Below are 23,514 nucleotides of genomic sequence, written 5' to 3' on the forward strand. Positions count from 1 at the left end.
CCTATTATGCTCTCTGTATGAGAACCATTTTGAAAACAGACCTTTGCAGTGTTTTTGGCATTGTATGACCTGTTAAAGATAATAAGTATCCATGCTGTTTTTGGCATTTAATTACCTCCTACAAACACTTATATCTTTTTCCATGAAACCGGGAATCCACCCAAATATAATTTTCACTCCTTTGGGTTTTAAATAAAGCCATTTCATATCGTAAGATAAAGTTTTCACTTGGTTTCAGCATATAATGCTGTCTGTTACATATAATTATGTCTATATCATATCTGTCTTATACGAATCTTAGCTCAACAAATTAACATTTGGAAGAATGAATTGTCACTCTAGTACCAAAACTGTCGTTAGCCAACTCACCAAGTCATCAAACAGTGCAGACACACAATAAGCACAAACTGTCATAGGCCATTTTAATTAAATCTTTATTATAAAAATATAAAACACAGAAATTAAAAGTCGAACATTTCTGTAAGCCCTACAGGAAATCAGATGCTTCTTTAGGAATCAGTGTTTCACTCTCAATGCACTGTACAAAGCGATTCCCATCTACACCCAAGGTCTCTTCTCCAAAACTGCATCCCATACATGTGTTACCTTCACCATGGTGCATTCCTCTGTTAAGCAGTATATTTACACTAAGATGAATAAAAAACAAAGAAACAAACGAGAAAAAAAGAACAAAAAAACAAAAACAGACTGAGATACTTCATCTTCTCGTGAGGTGGTCTCACTTAAGATGGGCTTTAGATGAAACCACTAAAGAGAACGAGAGAGGAACAGATGCTAGTGTCTAGACTAGACCAAGATGCTTTAATGTACGACCAGATGGCTGATTACAGTGTCACTGGAACAAATACCCCCAGTATACCAGAGGCTTTGAAAGTAGGCCTGGACTAAACGTGTGTGCTATGTTTGTCAGTCAGTGTGTGCATATAGGCACAGTTAAAATTATGGCGGAGCTGAGGAGAAGGAGGAGGAGGCCTTTCTGGAGCAGTTTGTGACTTTTTGTATCATGTTGTGGGGAAAGAGGCCATTTTGCCATTTGTATCAAAGCCCAGCTGCTGCACTTGTGGAGTCTGTCTCAACCTCTGACAAATGTTGAAGAAGCTATCAATAGCTGCTTCAGCTGGACCTGACAGGGTAGCTACATCTTATTGAGGGAGAAGTACAGACTAAAGTATTTAGTGACGTAAAGAACTGCACTGTACTAGATTGATATAAATGTCTCTAAGTATTATCTCTTCCTTGTCTCTGAAATATGGCCTTGAACAAATCTAAAGCAGGTCACAGAATAAGGATGGACATATCAGCATCCGTGCTGCAAAAAGCAGTCTAGTCATCTCTCGCACTCAGGAAATCTCAGCCTCTTGCAAAGGAATGAACTGAAGATACTGTCAAAAACCTCCCAGTTGTGAGGCCAGTAAGTTATGTTCAGTGAGATAAACTGAGGATTGGTGTGTTTCATGAAATTATTTAATTCTATTAAAGAAATGTCTGATTTGGGGATATTATCCGCATAACTGAAAAAGAAAAAAATGAAAGGGAGTACCAAAGCAGAATTTGTGAAAGAAAAAGTTCCACCACTGAAAACTAATACAAATACAGACATGGCAATCAGTCGTTGGTGAAATTCAACTTTGCAGGTAACCTCTAAGATTCAGTTGTGGGCTTATGTCTTGTTCCATTGGTTTGCCTCGCAGGGCATGGATTTCATATAGACATTACTTATATTTCAGCGGCAGTTTCCACAAACCGAACATAAAAGTCAACACTGACATAACACTTTATGTGGTAAATTCAGTGCATGGCGAAATTGGTGTCTGACTGGAGCCATGAATTTGTTTGCCTGGTATGAAGCATTGCCCAATTGTGATATCTGTGAATCAACATAAACATAACGTTCTGCTGGAGGATTCAGCAGGTCAAAACATGAGCCGGGAGTTAAAGCAATGTTTCTGTTTTGATTTTAAGGGGCATTTTATCGTTGTGTGTTATCTACTATTCTTATTCCAGCCTGTCAAGACACATTCAGATACGAATGGATGAGTTTGTCAAAGTGGTTTTAGCTTACAAAACCATACGTGGCATATGGAGCCAGTGTTTTCTCATATGTTCGATTTGGGAAATGTGAGCTTGATAGGAAAGTATCAGTCATGGCAGCGTTCGTATTTTTTATAGCTTATATCATAAACAGCAAAAAAAAGTACATTGCAACAATGTCAATTGCAATTTGAATATATATTCCCGATATTTGTGCTATAAAGTTCATTCTGACTACCATATGTTCTGTTTACAGTTCAGAAGATTAAAAGGTCAATTGAATATTAGTGATAATGAGTACATTTCCTGTGGATTTGGTTATGGATAAATTGCTGAACTCTACAGCACAAAAAAAGGGTGGCAGAATTTCATAAATCATAAATACTTTACATAATACACTGGACAGATGTACACATGTCTATACGTACATATAAACTTATATCATTCAAAACAATTAAATACCAATACATCTGACTTAAACAAAAATATTTTTTGGGGACTCCATGAAGAGGCATGGGTTTTACAATCATACCTCGTGGTTAACACTGCTCTCTCAATAGTGACGATGTGTTATCGAGACTCACATATGAAGATATACATGGTATCAGAAGTCTCTTGTGTCTTTTTTTATGCTTTTGTAAGGCTATGCATTAGCCTTAAACCTAATGTATGGATTTTTACATAACATTACATATTTGTTCTGAAATGTACGTTCAGCATACTCCACTTTGCTGTTAATACAGCTCTTATGAAGAAAGTCCTCCAACCTCTCAAAGTGTACTCCTGTGTTTCTTAAGGAGTGGGGGGCGGGGGGTGCACCAAGGGATGTTATCTTCTCAAAACTGTGTGTGTGAGGAGGGGGGATGGTTTGGGGGTGTAAGATGGGCTGATAACAGAAGCATGCAAATCGAGGGACTTAGCCAGGTTGGAAATGTACAGTGTTTCAGGTAAAGGGTACAGTCTATATCAAAAGTGCTACTACTGCAGAGAGTCAGGCACTGCTTCATTGGCGTAGTCGGCAGAATCAAGAGTTAACCAGTCCCACATACATCAATCACTCTATTGGTGGTGAGGGGGTGCGTGGTTTGGAGCAGGTTGGAAAAAATAAGGATCAAGAGTGGAATGGGATGCAGGGGGAGTTGAAAGGGGGTGAATTTCGGCGGAGTAGGGTTATGGGGTTTAAGGGTCAGTGGTGTTGTCGCGTGTGGTCATCCCCCGATACCAGCTGCAGTAGCCTTCCTTCTGCTGGATGCAGGCGTAGTGCCGCGACTGGTAGCCGGGGTAGCCGAATTGGGACAGCATGTCCGTCCACAGGCACTCGTTCTTTGAAGTCACAAAGCATGGCAGGTAGTGACAGGGCTTAATCTACAGAGAGAGAGAGGAAGCGGAATACTATAGATGTAGCCGTAAAGCAAGAACGAGAGACAGCATAGTCGACTCACCATGTTAGCTAGCCATCTTAAACGTATAATATTGGCTATGGTTGGTGGACTATTGATGTAGCCAAATTTTATTTAAAAAAAATTTGGTGGGGGGGGTGTGTAATGTTACATTTTTTTGCGATTTTCTTACAATGAATTATGTTATCCACTGAAAACAGTCACAGCAACATGGTGAGTCTAGGATAAGGTACACACAACCAGAGCAAAGCAGATTTGTATTGTTTTGTGAGGCAATGTTAAGCAACGTCTTACACCTCAATTTGGCTACACAGTTACAGTACGTGATCAGAATTGCCTTCGTTAAAAAAATACTTGACTAAAAAAAGGTAAGTAAAATAACTTCAGCGTTTGTTATGCATAATTAATTGATTTCCCTCCCTTAAGCTCAATAATTGCGGTCTAGTCTTTCAATGGGCTTTTTTTTTTTAAATCTCCCGAGTGTTGAGCAGGGAGTTAATTTAGCAAGGGGGAGAAGTGATTCTCAGTTCAAAGAAAATGTTAATTATAGGCCTCTTTTCACGGAGGAGGATAAGAAGCCTTAGAGGTCACATTGGTGGTTGTTGTCCCAGGGCACAGCCAGGAAATCTAGTGAACCTCTACTAGGATGAACTGAATGGGAGAGGTGACAGTATGAAATTAGCAGCATATTCTTTCATATCTCCTCTGCCTCCTCTCCAGGTGCCTCGTGAATGCTATGCTCCGTTAGAAAGCGGTGTGTCGGGTGTCAAGTTTATAGAAATGCCTATAAAGGCTTTTCTGTTCAAGCGTATATACTAACCTCAAGCTGTCAGACTTCAGGCTACAGACCCAAAAGAACTGACGGGAGCCACTTCTAATGTCAATCAACTCAACATAAATGCCTACATTTGAGTTTTCTCATTTCAACTTTTATACAGTCAGAGGACATACTGTAATATAATACTGTCAATAATATGTGGTAAAATCTAAAATAAAAGCTTCTCACTGGGAATTTGTCCAAAATAAATTATTTGGTCTGCTGCAATTCATTAGACATAGCTGCAGTGAATCATTAGTAAGGTGCAACTTTAAAGCAAGTGTGATAAACGTTGGCTTTGAGATTAGTGAAGAGGGTCCTACATTTGTATCCCCACTTGTTTTATCCAAGAGGTAATACACTGGCCTTTGGCTTAATGTAAAGCAGAAGAAACAACCTTATTTTGATCATATTCAGATTTGACTTTACTCTAACCTTTTTACGTTTCTGTCTCTCTAGACTAAGTTGAGAATAATGTTTATATGACACAGCAGTACACTGCAGACCACACACATACACACTCAAGTACAGGACCTCACACAAGCAGAAACTGACCCTCTGCCAGATGACCAGATGATCTTTAGCGAGCGTTTCACACTGCATAATGGATTGGCATGACCATTCAAAAGCAGTGTTTGCTCTAAACCACAGAGGATATGCCAACAGACACACACACACACACACACAGGGCTTCTCATTACTGCTGGCTCAAAGCAAAAGTGAATCGAATTCATGGACGCTCATGGCTTCTAGATAGGTTAGCCTAACACTCAAGCAATGAATTACTTCCTAGTATGAGGACTTTTATCTCATCGTATTATCTCATTACATTTCCTTCCTCTGTTCATGCTAGCACGACCGCTTCCCGTGGCCTAGGGTGTGGGTTCAAGTCTGCCTAATGGCTGTGTTTCACACAGTACAGGTCACAATGATGCTACAAATGATTTGGACAGCAGATCTGAAGAGGTACACACTGAAAGCCAAGCATTTAGAGGGGCGAAGGAGCTCAAGTTGAGAGGTACAGCCTGTACTCTGAGTCTCTGCACACGTAGTAGCCTTTACTGTCATACATACTGTCATAAAAAAAAATAACATCCTTGAGATTAAATGACTACCCTCGAATGACTATCTGGTTGATAACCCAACCACTTGTACAGTATAAGTGAAAAATGTATGGGGCTTTTGGACAAGGTTAATCAGAACATCACTACAGTAGCTGCTGTCTGAGTTCAGCACATACAGCACAGCACATGGATGTATTTGTGTCAAATTCCAGCATAGCAACTGGGGCTTCGGTAATCTAATTACTCTGGTATGTGTTCAGAAGGCACTGAACCAGCCATTAGAATAAAATACCTGACGGCTGAAATCCTGAACTACTTCTGCAAGCTATTTGACCTGTATATATTCAGACACACATTGAATAGAGTGTATTAAACACCTCATATCGTGGGTCATATAATATGATAACTTACACATACAGTAAACGGAGCTGAGAAAATTAGACGTATTTTTGGAAGTGAAATGTGTACATTTTCACTCCTAAGAGCTTTGAATAGCATGAGTTGTAAATAGAACTTATTACTATCTAACCTTGATGACTGTCAATGGAGACTGCGGATGGAAACTAATGCGAGCCAGTAGTATATTTACACATCTAACTCTTATGGAGACACTGGCATATTCTCAGGGGGTGGTGGTGGCAGGGGGGGTTCGGGGGTTGGGGAGGAGGACGTGAGGCCTGAGTGCTGAGAGAGAGTGTGCCATGCCCATAAACAGACATGCGGCCGAGTAGTCAGTCACAAGGGAGCCTTTAGAGAATGATCATGTGCTGAGGAAGAAGGTTTGGTCTTCCTCTGCCTCTGCCCCTTCCCCTGCCCCTGCCACCATGCCTCCTGCCACCCCATGGGCCCTGCTGGCGCCTCTTTGTGCCTGGTGGGCCAGCTCTGTCCTGTTCTTGCTCGTCCTGGTCCCACGCGCCAGGAGGGGGGCAGTGCCCGCCGCCACTCACCCTGCAGTTGCAGCCCAGCTGGTAGCGGTGGTTGATGCCCTTCTTCTGGGCCAGGGAAAGGCGCTCCCAACGCTCGTTGAAGTTGCACAGGCCAGTGTACACCTTGCCGTCAAAGACACGGCCTGGATGAGAGACACAGTCAGAGAGGGAGAGGCAGAGAAAGAAAGAAAGATAGATAGATAGATAGATAGATAGATAGATAGATAGATAGATAGATAGATAGATAGATAGATAGAAAGATGAGAAGCAAAGATAGAATGGGGGGGAGAGAAAATACAGCTGTCAGAAATAGTGTGGAGTACATTAATATTTGCTGCTTATTGATGCAGTGTGTGCAGTACTTGATGTGATTTTAGATCAGTGCCTGTTCATTCATTTCTACTGCAGCTTCTGCTGCAATTTATTGGCTGGTAAAATGTTATCGTCCGAAACAAAGACTCCCTCTGACACTTCTTGCATAATTTTCAAGCCCCGCAGGGACGTGCAGACTCTTAAAAACGACAGTCGTTGTATGACTCTCTTACTGTAGTGCATCAATATACCATCCAAGGTAGGAGGACTGTAAGCTATGGTAAAACAATCTTGTACAGTAACCTATTAAAACAACTTTATGAATTTCCAAAGGTCCGTCAGCATCTATTTTGGGGTTTTGGCTGTTGGCAGCTTACCACTGATATGGGGGACTATAACCTCTGCAACAGGTGCACTATATCCTTCAACCATCGTGGCTCACTTCAAAATAAAAAGCAGGGAAAGAAAAGACGCCACGCGTTGAATATCGAGCCCTCTAGTCATTACACCCGCAGGATTATTTTAGTCCTGGTGCGAAGACAGGGATGAGATGGAGATATCACAAGCTCCTGAGTGTGTGTGTGTGTGTGTGTGTGTGTGTGTGTGTGTGTGTGTGTGTGTGTGTGTGTGTGTGTGTGTGTGTGTGTGTGTGTGTGTGTGTGTGTGTGTGTGTGTGTGTGTGTGTGTGTGAGTGCTCTGGAGCTGCCCGGAGAGCAACTCTTAGTGGTCAACATGTGGGACTGATCAAAGGAAATCCAGTGAGCTGATCTCATGTATTTAAAAGAGCCCCGTGTGTAAGGACTCTCATGTCCAGGCACTCAGAGCCCACTGCCAATAATAGGGCCATGGGAGGAGGGCAGGAACGGAAGCAAAGCGTGATGTGATGCCGGTGGCGTGATTCATGCTCTCCAAAATGCACAAAACCGCTCTTGTGCTGCCTGTTGGTTGGCAAAACTGTGTGTGTGTGTGTGTGTGTGTGTGTGTGTATGTGTGTTTGTGTGTGTGTGTGTGTGTTTGCTTAGAGCTGAGCCCCCTGTGCTGGTTGCGGAGGCTTTGGGCAGGGTTGACAGAGCAAAATTACAACGTGAGAGAATTAACAGAATTATTTGTATGCAAATGTATACGCATCAGTCTAAGTGTTAACATGATAATGAGGTTGTTCTTTAAAGTCGTTTACACTTTTTTGCTTTTGTTTTGTTTTGCTTTGATATATATATATATTTTTTTTTTCTCGAAGAAAGATGGCTGGCAACGGAGGGGGGAGAGGGAGAAAAAAATAGCACTTCTGCTTTTCCCAGTAGCAAGCTAAAGGTTCAAAACAGAAGGAAAGTCTGTGTCATAGGGAGGGGTTGAGGTAGTTCCCCAGGGGTCTCAGATTTAAACCAAACACACTCCTGCTGCCGTTGGCAACTGGACCTTTGTGGTCTGAGACGCACTGCAGAGGAAAATAAAGAGAGAATGAGAGCAGAGAGAGAGAGACTAAGAGAATAAGAGCAGAGAGAGAGGGAGAAAAAGCTGAGGGAATCCCAGAGGCACGATTGTGCATCCATTTCCCTCGAGGCCAATGGGCTCTGTCATTCAAGTAATGGACTTCACAGCCAGCCATCTTTGTGCAGAAAGTATGCATAACAACTTAAGTCCCCTAGGACACTGAACTAAACTTGTTATTTTCGTCTCTACGCTGTTGTTATTTCAGTCAAGGTTTTCTCCCCGAGGACACGGAATCTTGTAAGATGATTGGTAATGACTTCAGTCTCAATCCTGCCCCTAGACCCCAATCTGTCCCTTCTTCATGCATGCCTCAGTGCAGTTTAATTACTTTTGATTAATGATATTAAGTTCAGTCCGTCAAAAGTCAGGTATGTAGCACATAGGCAGACAGAAAACATACCAAACAGGGGCTGTTCAGGACAGGAAAGGAGAGCGCCTATTCCTGTTCATATAAGCTCAAGGCACAGCTTCTTAGGGTCAGTGCTCTAAACTGATTTATGTCCGTTATGATGCTGTTCATTAGCTATATCAGATGTATGCAAGTAATCCAGAGTTCAACTGGTGGGTTTAGTCAAGTATGCAGCGCATGGACAGAAAAGCTGTGATTGAGAGCCCCTATTCCTGTTGCTTTTATAGTACTTAGTACTAATAGCACTTCTGGTGTATTCAGTTGATGGAGAGTTTAGCTGGGTGTTCAGTTAGGTATGCGGAGCTTGGACAAATGGCCCATGATTGAGAGCACATACTCAAAAGCAGTCTCTGCTGGTGCGAAGGCCTTACCTGTGATCAGGTACTGGTATTTGTTGATGTCGAACTTCACTCCGCAGAGACTCTCAGAAGCGTCAGTGTAGATATGTTGAACATGCTGCACTTTTTCAAAGCCTTTGTACATCTGTCACAGAAACGAAACACAAAAACACAAACAATGTCACAATGTCACACATGGGAGATTCTGTCCTTTTCTTTTCATTTCAAAGAAACATCAATCATCAACATCACTGTCCTGTTCAATGCACTAGATGAATGAAAGCATTGTCAGTGAGGCAAGTAAAGGACTATTTCTTTAACCCACACTTAAAACAACACATTTGCAATACATAATCTGCAATACATGGCTTTGCAATGCATGGCAAAGTATTCAATTCCAAGCCATGCCTGTTTTTCTCCTAAACATTTTTCTATCGTAGTAAGGCAGGACAAAAAAAATAAAATTCTTCTGGACAAAATAAGTGTTTTGTCCTGGGAGTCATAGTGCCTTGTCGTTCTGTCCCTGAGATTTGATTTACTTGTCCTGTGACAACAGGAAATCCCTGTTTAGACGTGACATTCCCAGAAAATGGGAACTGACTGCGATGCTTCGCCACTGGGAACAAAGATGTGGAAGAAAGAAATGGAGGGCTTATGAGGGAGAAAAAGTCTCTTTTACATAACCATCCTTCAGTGACTCTGCCCCGTCTTTTGTCCCGTTTTTCTGGCCGTGACACCCAACTCAGCCTGGAACGAAACTGAGACTGTCTGGCGACCATCACTAATATGCCAGACCCGTAGCCCTTCAGAAGCTTCGACTTAAATATTACTCGAGGCCGCAAGAACAGGAAAAAGTATATTGTTTCCCATGGAAGGCCAAACCCTCAGCAATGCAACACAATGACTCTCCTAGACCTGTACTGTACTGTATAGCAAGCAGAAGAAACCCCAATATATTAAAGGTCCAATAAATGTCACAATGGAGTTTGCATGTCACTATTTTAATTTCACCTCAGAAAGAGAAAGTTAAAGCTGCCAAACTACTTCCAACTTTCCAGTTATGAAGCTCAAACCAACAAACTGGACTGATCCACGGTTTGTGTACAGGTCTGTACACAAGTGTGTATGTGTTTGCTGTGTGTGTGTGTGTGTTGCTGTGGTTTGGTGTGTATGTGTGTGTTGCTGTGGTTTGGTGTGTATGTGTGTGTTGCTGTGGTTTGGTGTCTGTGCAAGTGTGTGTGTGCGTGTGTGTCGTGTCCCTGAATCTCTTGTGCTGTGCAGCTGTCTTGGCTAAGTGTTTATATTCTCAGGAGCAGTCATGCTCTTTGTGCAGTGAAGCAGATTACATAAGGAGGTGCAGGGCCTTCTATTCATCTCATAACTATATTACAACGGCCCTAAGGATAGATTGGTAGCATCCTCAGACAACGGCATATACTAACATGCGCATACATCATGTCACAACACAGTCGTTTTCTGAATTTCTCCAAAAATGTGTTTATGAATGCTGCACACATACTATGAGTAGGCCTACATGATGGTGGTGTCATTACTGTGGCTGCTGTATGAGAGTATTCTGTGTGTGTTTGTGTGTGTGTGTGTATGCTGGTTTATGCTAAACCTACTATTCAAAGTACTTGTGGAGTATAGTGTGTATTATTAGGATTTGTATGTGTAATTGGTCTCTTTCTTGCGGTTGATATCTGAGGATGTGTCATGTATGATGTAATGTGATAGTGTTTTGGCTAGCCTCTCACCTTCATCTGTTTAATGGTGTATCTCATGGTGCCAAAGGGCCCATCCTTCAGCAGCTTTTTGCCCACGACCTTGGCACGGATCACTGTGAAATAAAAACACACACACCCACACAACCACACACACACACACACACACACACAGAACAGAGAGAGACACACACCAAAATGAGCTTAAGATGCTGCCAAAATTATGAACTCAAGGTCAAAATTGTCATGAAAAGATTTGCATCCCTGCATGCCTCATTGCTAGTGAGAGGGGGGCTAGTGTTGTCATTAACTCTGAGTTATCTAATTAACTGTTCACAGTTTAAAACTTCATAAGGCACTTTGAAGGGCCCCAGCGTCACAGTGTACTTTAAATCTGTATACTAGCTTCTTAGTAGTTGGCCTTACGGACTATACCTAATTAGCCTTACATTAACATATAGGATTAAAGGAAAATGAAAGAGTAATCGTCTTTGCATATGCAAGTTTCAAATGCATTTACCTCATAACATACAATATGGTGTCCGTTAAGCCAATAGCATCAAGCATTCAAGGATAAGCACACACAAACACAGGCTTAGCTCAGTACTGTATAGCAACGTATTTAATCAGCTGTGAGAGAAAAGCACCAGAGTATTATTCAGACCATAGGGCTACAGTCAGGCCTATGGGACACTGGGTGGGGGGGTTAATCAGGGTGGACTGGCATGCAGTTGACATCCCTCCCTGAAGCACTTACGTAATCACAGGAGCAATCCAACCAAGCGGAGGTGAGCCAAGAACATGCTGGGCAAGCTAAGGGTCTTTGTGGAGCCCCTTTCAGAATGTTTATTACAGGATTTTTTTTTGTCAGTGTGAGACTTGAATGGTTGATTTTTATCCGAATTTCCGGGGGGAGGGGATTAATAGATGAGCCTGCAGTGATATATTTCCCATTTTTCCACAATATTCTATCCTCTTATAATAGAAACTGACAGCCAACAGGTGTTTCCCTTCCAACACAAAGCCCGACTGGAAAGCCCAGCCGAGTCCATCACATCTTGGTTCCTTCCCTTCAGGACAAGAAGTTCAGGTTGAAGTCCAGGTTCAAGAGACTTTATTTCCATTTGCCCAAGCAACAGTCACAAGCACGTTGAAGTTATTGCGCACAATTCTTGTCTGAGAAGCCACTTCTGATTGAAGTGAAAAGAACTAGAGGGACTTTTGACAGGAAGTTTTTCATTCTCACTTCGCATCCAAGCCAGTTAAGTTAGTGTGAGGGTTTCGCCACTGAATGGCTTTTGAGTCTTTATACACCTGCATCATAACACATATATCTCGCTAGATCTCCCAACGTGTGAAATTCACCTGCTCCCTCGTAGGCCTGGCCATTGGGACACGTGTCAGACATAACTAAAGTCTGGGATGTTTGTTATCTTTTCCATCGGAATTTCCTTCCCACATCTACTTGAAGCCTGCATTCCTGAACCAGCACGAAAAAAAAAAGTAAAACATTCCTTTCCACCCCGCAAAACAGAAGGTTCTAGCATCTTCTTCGCCATCACTGTCAGTTCTATTTCGAGAGCCAAACACTCAGACATTTAGGCAGAAATGAGAGGATCATAACTTAGAACAGAAAGACCCGCAACTGGAAAAAAACACATATCTGAAGACTAAGGAAAAAGCAGAATTTATTGTTTAATCAGTCCAACTGTTAATTACTTTGGTTTTTCTTATTGTCATAGTTGCACTGACAGGTATAAAGCCTTTTACAGCTTTTAACTTTTTTTTAAACTTATTTTACCTTCAAATTGTCTCACAGAGTTCAGCCAAATAGCAATCCCCCAGTTTCTACATCTGCATCAGAGGTCCTGGTTTCCAGGAAAGAACCGTAACTTTGTTCTTACCCCCGTCTAGGGGTCAAATGTCGAGAAAGTGTGACATCTGTCACAGGGGCCACCTTGTAACATGTTGTGGGGTTAAATGTCACGGCATTGACTGAGAACACCAAACCAACTCAATGGTCCCCATTTTGAGTCATGGGTCTTGCTGGCAAAACTGTGGCCACTAATTGGGAGGTGCCGATGTCATGGGCCCATGGGAATGCGCTAAGAGACGCAGCTGCTTGCAAGACAGCGGATTTATGTAATTCCCACCCGTGACCTCTCGAACCCTTCCAGGGTTGGGTCGGGGGAGCTCTCCACTTCACTCCGTCCTAGCAGACCCTTATAACGTTTACTTGTGACAGCAAGAGTTACCTTACAAACACCCCTCCCAAGACTCTCTCCTTCTATCTCAGTCTCTCTTTCTCTCTCTAACTCTCTCTCCCCTCCTCTGCTCCTCCACTTTACCTTCAAAGATTCAAAGAAAATCTCGAATGTTTACGTAACCTCATTCCAAAGCGCCCCTTTATAGGGTCCAGCACCTGACTTGCTGGGGATTCTTCAAACCACTAACGAGCACACCAGCTCTCGCATTTCTTACACACATCGCTAAATATAAGCACCCCCCCCCCCCCCCCACACACACACACACACACACACACACGCACACACACACACCCACACCCACTCCCCCCCCCCCCCCCCCCCCCCCCCCCCACCACCACCACCACCACCACCACCCCAGCATTACCAGAACATCCATGAATGTGAAGTGCTGTACTCCCATTGGCTAGGCATGCATATTCATGGCTTGCCGCAGAAAAATGTGACTTGTGTTCAGGAAACGTGGGTGGATGTTGTGCGATTACGGAGGTAACTGGGGTATGAGAGAGTCTTAAGAAACAAGAAAGGATATATAGTATAAAAAAACATAATCCTTCACTTTGATGAAAGAGAGAGAGCTCTTTCTGAATCCAAAGAGGAGGGAAGCATTCAATTGCAAATGCCTGTGCAGGTGGTGGTATAATTAGGTTCAAACACACTTCTCTGAGAGAACACTGAGAGTTCTCTCTCTTCTTCGGATGACGATTGTGTAATGCCCCTCAGGCTGTATGAGGATCATCTGGTTTTTGTTTTGTTTGTTTTTTTTGAAAAACCCACTTGAGAAGGGCGAGAATGGCAAAGGAAGCAATGTATGAAAAAGATAGATGCATGGACTTGACACTAGAGAGAGTGAGGGAGAGAGAGAGAGAGATTCATTTATTTATAGAGGCAGTGCCAAACTATTTCTTTATGTGCCGTTTCTGAAGTCCCACCTACCCGCTCTCTCTGTCTCTCTCTCTTTCTCTCTATCTCTCTCTCTCTCTCTCTTTGAGTATGTGTGTGTGTATTTTAAACCCACAAGATGGGTTTGTTGCACCATGTACATTACACCAGCAGGAGGAGAGTGAGGAGGCTGACATTTCCATTGGGGTGGGCATTTGAAAAAAATGCTCTAATCCATTCTCTGAAATGTAATTCCCCTCTTTAAAAAGACACCACTGTGTGCTTACACTTCAGTTGAGACTCCCTCTGAGCAAACCGCGAAAGATAAAAGACACAGTGTCCATTCCGCTAAGCCCAGGCAGAACAGAGCTGAACATTAGCATGATCAAAGCCATGGCCATGTGGCCGTGAGCATACCATGGGACCCGACACTCGATACGCCTCGCTCATGGCGAATAGATGTCAAACCCGCAGGGAATCTCGCACCTTTTGACCTATTGACCTATTTTAAGAGCGAGCCAAACATAATGAAGCTAGTTTTGGCAGAGCCGGCCCAGGACGCTGCGGAATCATTGAAAATGCCTCTTCTGGTGGTAAGGCACTGAAACATGAGTCATGTAAATGGCTCAAGATCGCCCTCTGACCTTGATCATCATGGTGCCGTGTGAAACAAACCTGTTTACGCATTGAAATATCCTGCGGCCACTCGGCACAACTAAACACGTAGCACGGCGGTAATCTCCACACTACTTAGTTACGGACTGAGATGGTTCCTCCTGGTACAGGCGAGGAACAGGCTGCTTGCACAGCTTAAAGCCTCCCGATCTCTCTCCCTCCATCACCCCTTCGCCCTCCAGAATCAGGGACGTTTTTTGGCGGGGATATTACGTGGCAGGGGCCAGAGTTTAGGGTGCAGCGTTAATCTGTTGTATGAAAGCCCTTTAGTGAAGTGGGTCTTGCCTTCTTCTGAGTGAATAGGCTGTTTTGAGTCGCAAGTAAATTGCAGCCAAGTAGGCCTGTGCACAGAATCAAGGCTTTAATTCGTGCCCGGAGTGGAGGTATGCAGCATGAATATTGGCAGGAAATGGTCAACCGTCATCTGGAAATGTGATGAGGGGATAACTTGAGGAAAGCGCGTACTGAGGTTGACTTAAACCTGCGTAAAGTTCTCCTGTATTCACCTCTACTGCACTAACCCAGTAATGGTGAAACCAGCCAGAGAGGGAGACAGAAGAATGAACTGCTTGACATTTCTCCTGCAGGCCTTTCCCTGTTAAGGACCATAGACCCCCCAACATGTGGACACATTCATGATTTACCTTCCTCGCTTCAACAAAGGTGATAACAGACCAGTGATTTTAATGGCTTAAAGGTTGCGATCTGCTGTTCGACATCTGAAGTACAAACAGCTACTCCTCTCAACACGTGTGCCAGGTAGATAACAGACTAATGCCCAAAACATTCCAAAGTAGAATGTTGACCGTCTGAATGTTCCAGACTCTAGCTAAACAGTTCCTCATATCACTGACTCTGTCAGATAAATCATTCAAATAAAGATTTTACCTCAGGAAGCATTTCTTGGGAGAATTCCTGTGAACCAGAAACTCACTAACTACTTACTACTCTCGGTCTCCATGCACATTATGACTGTAATCAAATTAAATAAGCAGTTTTGGTTACCAAAAATGGTGCAGTCTTATCCACATTCTGTTTTTAGGGATCATTTATCAAGCTAAAGTTGGTGTATATTGTATGTGGGCCACATATTAGGTACATTAGTTCTTTAAACAAGTTCATAAAAAGAATGCAGCAATGACTTATTTTTATACAGATCTTTGGGATCTGTCTCCTTTCCAAATTTTGGCTAAAGTTCTTTTGGCAAGTTCGCAGCTATGCACTGCATGTTTGCGTACGTGAGGATACAAATCAAAATGTTGACTTTCCCATCAACTATTTCCAAGAGATAACTACGTTCTGCTGTGAGGAACAAAACAAAATCCACTAAAGTTCAGCCTTTGAAAACATGGAGCATGGCTCAAAAATTCAGATCGCCTGCTTCACATAGAGGTGGTGACAAAGTGATTTAGCACTGGGCAGGTGTTATAATCCTTCCTGTAACTCACTCTAAACAACATCACCCTACAACAGTAAGACAAAACAACAAGTATCAAAAGGAATACTACCATTTTAGGCCAACTCCACAATCTATTATCTCATTGTTTCGCAAACAATCGTATGATAATCTTGATCTTGATCTTATGACGATGTTATGATATAGCTCTGCGCTAGTGCAGAGTGCAGCAGACGCACTCTCAACTGCCAACAGTAAGCAAACAAGCATGAATGTACGCAAAAATGTATCTTTATTTAAGATGAGAATGAATGTAAATGGCTAATTCATAACTAAGATGTCTTTTGGTTGCACATGTGTAATCAAGAAAATATGTTTTTTTTTTTTTTTTTAAATGTATGTATTTTAAAAAGTATTTTATAGCCACTGCACATGTTCTACACACATAACAAAAAAAGAAGAAGACCCCTGAGACCTCCTGGCAGCGGTTCCCTCACAGTTCACTGGCCTGGGCCAAGGCTCACTTGGTAAAGAAAACACACTAGTGCAGGTAAGGCCAAAGCTGGGAATTGGTACAATTCGCATGTGCGAGAGTCGCCATTCGCTTCAGAATTGGTACAATTCGCATGTGCGAGAGTCGCCATTCGCTTCACGCGAATCAGGCACAATTCGAGTGGGCGAGAGTCGACACTTTGGGCGCATATGAGACGTTGAGACTCTTATTAAAGATTTTACTCATTCTCGTGGTTGAAAGTCGGTACAGAATTGCACAGAGACGGGCGCATATGAGACATATACGTTGTTGACTCACAAAGACAAAACAAATAGCTACACGTAGCCTATAAACGTTGTTGAGACTCTTATTAAAGCTTTTACTCATTCTCGTGGTTGAAAGTCGGTAACAAAACAGAGACAAATAGGTACACGTTCAAGCAATGTCATTTCATGTCATTTATTTCAAAAACAAAAAATCAGAGTGTAAGAGCTCTGGTTCCAAGACACAAAAAAGCCAGGAACCAGGTCTGATGGCCCATCAACCTAAACAATAGGCCAGGAGCCGCCTTGATGGTTGTAACCTGGTGCTGTGTAAACTAGCTTGTGGGTGTTGAATTGGTATTTTTTTTGTTCAGCCACTTAACATTCTATAGTGTATTCATATCTATTTATGTCATATCATGCCTCATGAGTTTACCTCATATTCATTGTACTTATATATCTTATCATGTCTTACCTCATTCATAACCTCTATTGCTACCTTCACCTGTACCTGTATCATATCTGCACTAATGACCAACTATTGCTGCCAATGTTACTACTGCTCATACCCCATATATCTTGTACTGTCATATCATACTGTATACATCCCATCTATTTATTTTTATATTACCACTATGCAGAATACTCTGCACTCTTCTGCTATGGTTCCTTTGGTTAGATTCCGTTGCATTGTACTTATATCATATCAACATCAGCAATGATCTCACCTGGTCTGCCCACACTGACAAGGTGGTCAAAGCTGCCCGAAAACGCCTCTTCTTCCTGAGGAGACTCAGGAAGTTTGGCATGAATCCAGACATCCTCACCAACTTCTATAGATGCACTATAGAAAGCATCTTGACTGTTAGCATCTCAGTGTGGTTTGGAAGCTGCACAGCCATGGACCGTAAGGCCCTACGCAGTGTGGTCAGATCCGTTGAGTTCATCATCGGCAGGAAACTCCCATCCCTTCAGGACATCTACCTTAAAAGATGCCTCCGAAGAGCTGGCAGAATCCTAAAAGACTGTCATCACCCATCCTTCAGACCGTTCACCCTGCTGCCTTCTGGTAGGCGGTTCCGAAGTGTCCGGTCTCGCACCCGCAGACTGGAGAACAGTTTCTACCCTAAGGCCATCAGACTCCTAAATGAAGAATAATGCACTCCTCACTTTACACTTGCCACTTTACTCTTCACTGGCTCACTTTTACTGCTGTTTGCACTACTTTCTCAGTCCAGCTAATGTTCAGTTTAGCTCATGTAGGTTGTTTATCTGTTTAGTATCTGTTTAATATGTGTATATATGTTTAGTATCTATGGTAGTGTGGTATGGTGTCCTGTCTTAAGCATTTCAGTGCCCAGTCCAACTCTGTTGTTCTGTGTATCTGACAATAAAAGAGTTGACTTGACTTGACTTGACTTGTACCTGTATCATATCTGCGCTAATGACCAACTATTGCTGCCAATGTTACAACTACTCATACCCCATATATCTTGCGCTGCCATATCATACTGAATACAAATGCTATACATGCATTATCTGTAAGGTTGTGAGTGTGCAGTGGTAATGTAAGTTGATATTGATTATGTTTTTATTCAGTCACACACAGTAACAACAAACAAGTTCAACACAAATAATAATACATTCAAAGTGACTGAAAAGGCACAAGCTGAAGAATAATGCTTGTATTTAAGCCTGTCCTGTTTGACCAATTTAAGCTACCCATCAACATATGCATTTTTTTTTTTTTTTTTTTACAAGTAATACATGTAATGGAAATAAAAAAACAAACAAAAGAATTGCCTCTAAAAAGTTAGTCACAAGAAGAGCAATGAAGCAAGATCTCAAATAAACAGCACAAAATCCTGCATACATTATGGACACTTGTAGCCCTCAAAAATTGCTTTAGCTACCATCCCTTTGAAAACAAAAAATGTCTTACACTTTCTTAAGATTATGTTAGCATCATTCCATAATGAAATTCCAACAACAGATATACATCTCCTTTTAATTAATTTTTTGGCATTTGGTACACTAAATTTACAGACATCTCTGAGATTATATTTTGTCTCTTGAAATGAGAAAAACCTTTGTATGCTGACTGGGAGTTGGTTTGATTTAGCTCGATACATTATTTGCATTATTTTATAATATACCAGATCATTAAATTTCATAACAAATGATTTCATAAACAATGGGTTAGTGGGTGCATAATAATCAACCTTATTTATTATCCTTATGGCTCGTTTTTGTAAAATAATGATTTCATTGACAGTTGTTTTATATGTCAATCCCCAGACTTCCACACAATATGATATGTAGGGAAGTATAAGTGAACAGTAAATAATATGTAAGGCCTTATAGTTTAACATGCTTCTTGATTTGTACAAAATTGCTATCATCTTAGAGATCTTTCCTTTGATATAATAAACATGTGGTTTCCATGTTAATTTATGGTCAATGACCACTCCTAGAAATGTTATCTCGGTCACTCGTTCAGCATCACTTATTTTTAATTGAATGTCCTTACCTATTTCCTTTTTCGATTTCCAAAGACCATGAATTAGTTTTTTATTTTTCTATTGAGTGACAATCTATTAACATCAAACCAGGTTTTGAGGATTTCAAAATCTCTTTCAATAGAAGTCAAGAGTTGCTGTAGATTACTACCCGAACAGTAGACTACATGTTTGTATCAGTTGGATTCGTATAACGTAATAAATTACATTGCTTGACCGTGTGGCTATTTGTCTCTGTTTTGTTATTGTTATCTTTAATAAAAGTCTCAACAACGTTTATAGGTTACGTGTAGCTATTTGTTTGTAGTTCGCGTCCTAAGTGAAGCGCGCTTCATTCACAAAGTGGCGACTCTCGCGTGAAGCGAATTGTGCCAAGCGAATGGCGACTCTCGCACATGCGAAATGTACCCATTCGCAGACAAGACCTTAGCTCACTAGTGACATCATCCCCTCTCCTCCCATAGGCGGACGGACCTGGACTCTGGGTTGTTGCATTTTTAAGTAGCAGACCACTGCACCAGCTCAACGAATGGTTGAGAGACATCGCTACTATCATTCCCAGCCAACAGCGGCAACTTCAAATTGTCGCCTTTCGGAGTAGAAAAAATCACCACACCAATGTTACTCATGGTTGCACGTCACTCCCATCCACCGGTGGAAGCTATTAGTGCGTCGGCAGTCCGAGATCAGCAGGGACGGATGAGTGGATGCACTGCCCAGAGCGACAGTGTGACTTCCCAACACAATGCCAGCTTCCCTTTTGATCTCTTTTTGCCCTGCTCTCACCCTGGTGCATTGCCACGGACCTCTTTTCATGACTACTGACATGACTTCTTTTCTTTTTCTTTAGTTTCCCCTCTAGCACTTAAGGATATTTAGCCACTAAAAAAAAGATATTGTAGCCCCCACAAACTTTTATTTTTTTCTGATGGAGAGGATTGCAAATGGAAATAGTACAGCCATTGCTTTCACAAATAGCAGCCGTGGCCGAGTTCTACTTTAGTAGGTCTCTGTAAATGAAATTTCTTTCAGACTTGATTATAAAGAGGTGCCCCCTCACCAGACAGGCTTAGCCTGCCATTCTAAGGAGCAATGAAGACTGGCATAATTAGAGAGTGAGGGGTCTTGTGGAGTTGTGAGGTCCTCCTCACAAAGCTTCCCTTTTCCATCGTTCATTCAGATAAGTGCTGTGTGAGGCAGCTAGAGAAAATATGCCTGGAATCGCGCTGGAGAATACCAAGGCGCTTACATAAATAAGCAGGTTTTAGCGTGTCCGCACATTTCCCCCTTGTCCTTATCAAACGCTTATGTGGACTGGATAAGCCACCGGTGCTAGGTAAACATCAGAGCTACTCTATCACACAGAGTAGTGTGGTGGAAAGAGATCATTTGACGCTACATCTGAAGGAAAATCTAAATGCAAATGGACAATTTTTTAATATGGTATAATAATAAAATTGACGCTAACAAATATATCCACGTTTGTTGATTGGTTGGTGTTATTTTGTTATCGGGCTGTGTGAGGAGGCGGTAAACTGGAGTGCTGCAGAGGATTGCTCAAAGTCAGCTCAACTGTTTTAAAGCAGCGCTGTAGGTTCAGTTCTGACCTATATAAGCCAACCCCGAACGTTTGCGTTGGAGCAGCGCTCGGAGCCAGAAGTAGGCGATGGGAGTTGCGCTTCCACACCAGAATTTTTGCTTCCACACATGGGTGCAATATTCGAGCGCCAGTAAAATACTTGGCCAGCTACCGTCAGCCTGGCTCTGTTTTACTGCTCAGCAAGTGGTCATTTGCCCTAAAAAACATTATGCTCGCTGGGACCTGTTACCATGGCTACCGTTTAACTCTTTCGCCCCTCTCTCGAGAAAGGGGGGCAGAAGTTATCCGGACGAAGACTGTAGTGACGCACTTATTTAGCCCCTTAAAATAAAACGAAACTCCTCTCTGCGCTGCATGAATGTAGAGTTGATAAAGAACGAGTATGCCTATTCTAGCTGTGCACATCATCAACATCATTCAAACTTAAGCACGGAACCATAGAAACATTGGAAAGTAGTGTAATAATCTTATCACCATGTCCCATCACAGAAGGGGAGCAACACCACTACTATTTGCGCATCGTTATCTTAATTGTCATTCAATTTAAAAGGCTAGATAAGCATACGCTCACAGTCGATGTGCCCTATGCGACTAATGCGTCTTAAAAGGGACTGCAAGGACCAGTTGTGGAAGCACAGAGATGAATATACGACAGTTTGCACTACTCCACACAAGTGAGCGTCTTACCTATGTCTGAGTTGCAGTACGCCTCTTGAGGGTGCGACAGTGCGCACGAGCAAGCCTCTGTCAATTGGTTGATCTGCACGCTTCCGAGGACGAAGAGAAGACTTAACAGCTGATGGTACATGGACTTCATATTTGCGTTTATTCTACACGTGGCAAAACTTCCTCAGATACAAGTAAAAGTTTCTGGTCGCCGTCTGATCCTTCGTGTCGTTGCTTTATGTCCCTCTCTGTCGGGTCTCTCTAGTCAAGCTTCAGCTGTCACTGACTGACTGTGCTCTGGTCTGCGAGTCACAAATTACATATAGTGCGCGAGGAGCGAACGCCACCCACAATCTCTCGAGATTAGACGCGCGCTGGCCAATCACGGCACGATGATGCCATTTAAAATAACAGAGCTATGACATAGTGGAATTGACCTCACAGTGTCAGACTTTTTGGGTAATAGCGATTTTTTTTCTAAGTTTAGTTTTTATCAGTGTTTCTCAGCTCTGTGCGAGTCCAAACGGGTGGAAATTGCTTGCTGAATGGAAAGCAACATGATGGCGATGCGTAATTCTAACCATGACTGGAAGATTATCTGATGTACTGCGCTGCATTGATACACTTCAGTCAATCAGCGGCGTTATACCATTTCCCGTCAGAGTGTGTAATTATTATAAAATAAAATAAATAACGGAGATTTCTAACTTTTAATATCCCTTGTCAATCAGTGCTCCCTAGAGAGGGTCCGTCTATGTCGCTTTGCAACTGGAATGGAATGTGATTGAAAATGAAGGCACTGAAGACTAAATAAGAACAACAGGAATACATGACATCACTAATAGATATTTAGAACATATTTTACAGCACAGCACATTCTTTTTGGCACATTAAATACAATCTCGACAGGAACATACACAGAAGCAAATATTGTATCCATTACCATGGTGATATGAATAATCACTTCCTACCTTAAACAGTAGGTTCCATGAGTTTGCTACAGTATGTTAGATGTTATGTCTATGCTACACATAGGTCATGTTCTTTGATAAACCGACACATAACATTGTTCGAATATTGCTGAACATTTATGGCATTCTTCCCTTTTAAATCAATTGGCTGTGTCTTTGTAAAACCGTAATGAAGGCTTGTTGTTTCCCATATAACTAAACAGAACGACTTGGCATGTAATGAAAACTGGATCCTCAGGTAATTATGTTGGATGAGCTGTACCACAGAGAAAAGCAGTACCAGTGTGCTGTAGTCTCTTGGGATTGACCCAGTGTGAACAGTGCCATTAGACTCAAAGTGTTGAATTAGTCAGATGAATTTTAATCTCCATCTCTCTCTCTCTCCCTCTCCCCCCTTTCTCTCTCTCTCTCTCTCTCTCTCTCTCTCTCTCTCTCCCTCTCCCTCTCCCTTGCTTTCTTACTCCCTCTCTGTCTCTCACTCTCACTTATGTAAGTATTTAAGTACCACTGCAGAGATATTTCAGGGGCTCTGATCTTTGTACGTTTAGGAGAGCTCTGAGACTGTTAAGGATTGTGTAATAAAGCTGAAGTAATCTAGCGCTACTGAAGTGTGACCCCTCCTGCTGGTTAATTAACAGAGCGCTTTGCTCGGAAATGTCTCAAGCTCAGCTAATGCATTATGTATTCAGTAATGTGGGTTACCATTAGTGACCTTTCCACCTTTGCAGTGGATTTTCATTTTGTACGGTTTCACTTCAGTGTACAGCTCGTCATTTAGGATGGCCTGCTCATTTTTCACATCAGCAAGACACATCCGTTGGACAGATGGGTCTTTATCATTAAGTCTCCAACTGATTGATGTCAAACAACTCTCACTGTCATTAAACCTTGCTAAGATGTTATTTAGCTTTGACGACGGAGGTTAGTGTAAGCAAGAGAAACCACCATCTCTGCTAAGCTTGAGTCAGGCAGAAGATTTTAGATACCATCCCCCCCCCCCCCCCCCACATACACACACACACACAATGGAAGTTAATATACACACAGGACAGCTCCATCTGCATGCAGACCTCTGTGTGTTGTTGAAAGGTTAGCGCAATGATTACCCAATGCATAAGCGACACACAGGCCCAACTTAATGGAAAACCATAGTTAAAATGACCATATCAAGGGCACGCAGAGCCATGTTTGAGGAACACTGTATTCCTACCAAACGCCAAGCATTCCTAGAGAGGTCTTTCTGCCTTGGCTC

At 42.3% G+C, this 23,514-nt stretch overlaps 2 protein-coding genes across 3 annotated transcripts in view; one reads left to right on the forward strand and one right to left on the reverse strand.

The window, feature by feature from the left end:
- The window catches only part of syn3 (synapsin III), a gene marked incomplete at both ends in the record, with an annotated part of 96,093 nt that overhangs the window by 37,415 nt on the left and 35,164 nt on the right, over positions 1 to 23,514 (forward strand). The gene's annotated exons all lie outside the window — the stretch shown is intronic.
- LOC308375342 (metalloproteinase inhibitor 3) lies at positions 498 to 21,564 on the reverse strand (the record flags this gene model as incomplete). 2 transcript variants are annotated; one of them, XM_080851446.1, is made up of 5 exons in its annotated part: positions 21,313 to 21,564; positions 10,567 to 10,649; positions 8,843 to 8,954; positions 6,281 to 6,402; positions 498 to 3,417 (listed from the first exon to the last, which is right to left on the reverse strand). In XM_080851446.1, the coding sequence occupies exons 1-5, from the start codon at positions 21,440 to 21,442 to the stop codon at positions 3,232 to 3,234; spliced, it is 633 nt and encodes a 210-aa protein (XP_080707572.1). In that variant the 5' UTR covers positions 21,443 to 21,564. The 2 variants fall into 2 exon arrangements, with proteins under 2 accessions (XP_080707572.1, XP_080707571.1); XM_080851445.1 differs by lacking the exon at positions 498 to 3,417 and having other exon boundaries at positions 6,083 to 6,402.

This window comes from Sprattus sprattus, assembly GCF_963457725.1.
Source record: "Sprattus sprattus genome assembly, chromosome: 14".
NCBI lineage: Eukaryota > Metazoa > Chordata > Actinopteri > Clupeiformes > Clupeidae > Sprattus > Sprattus sprattus.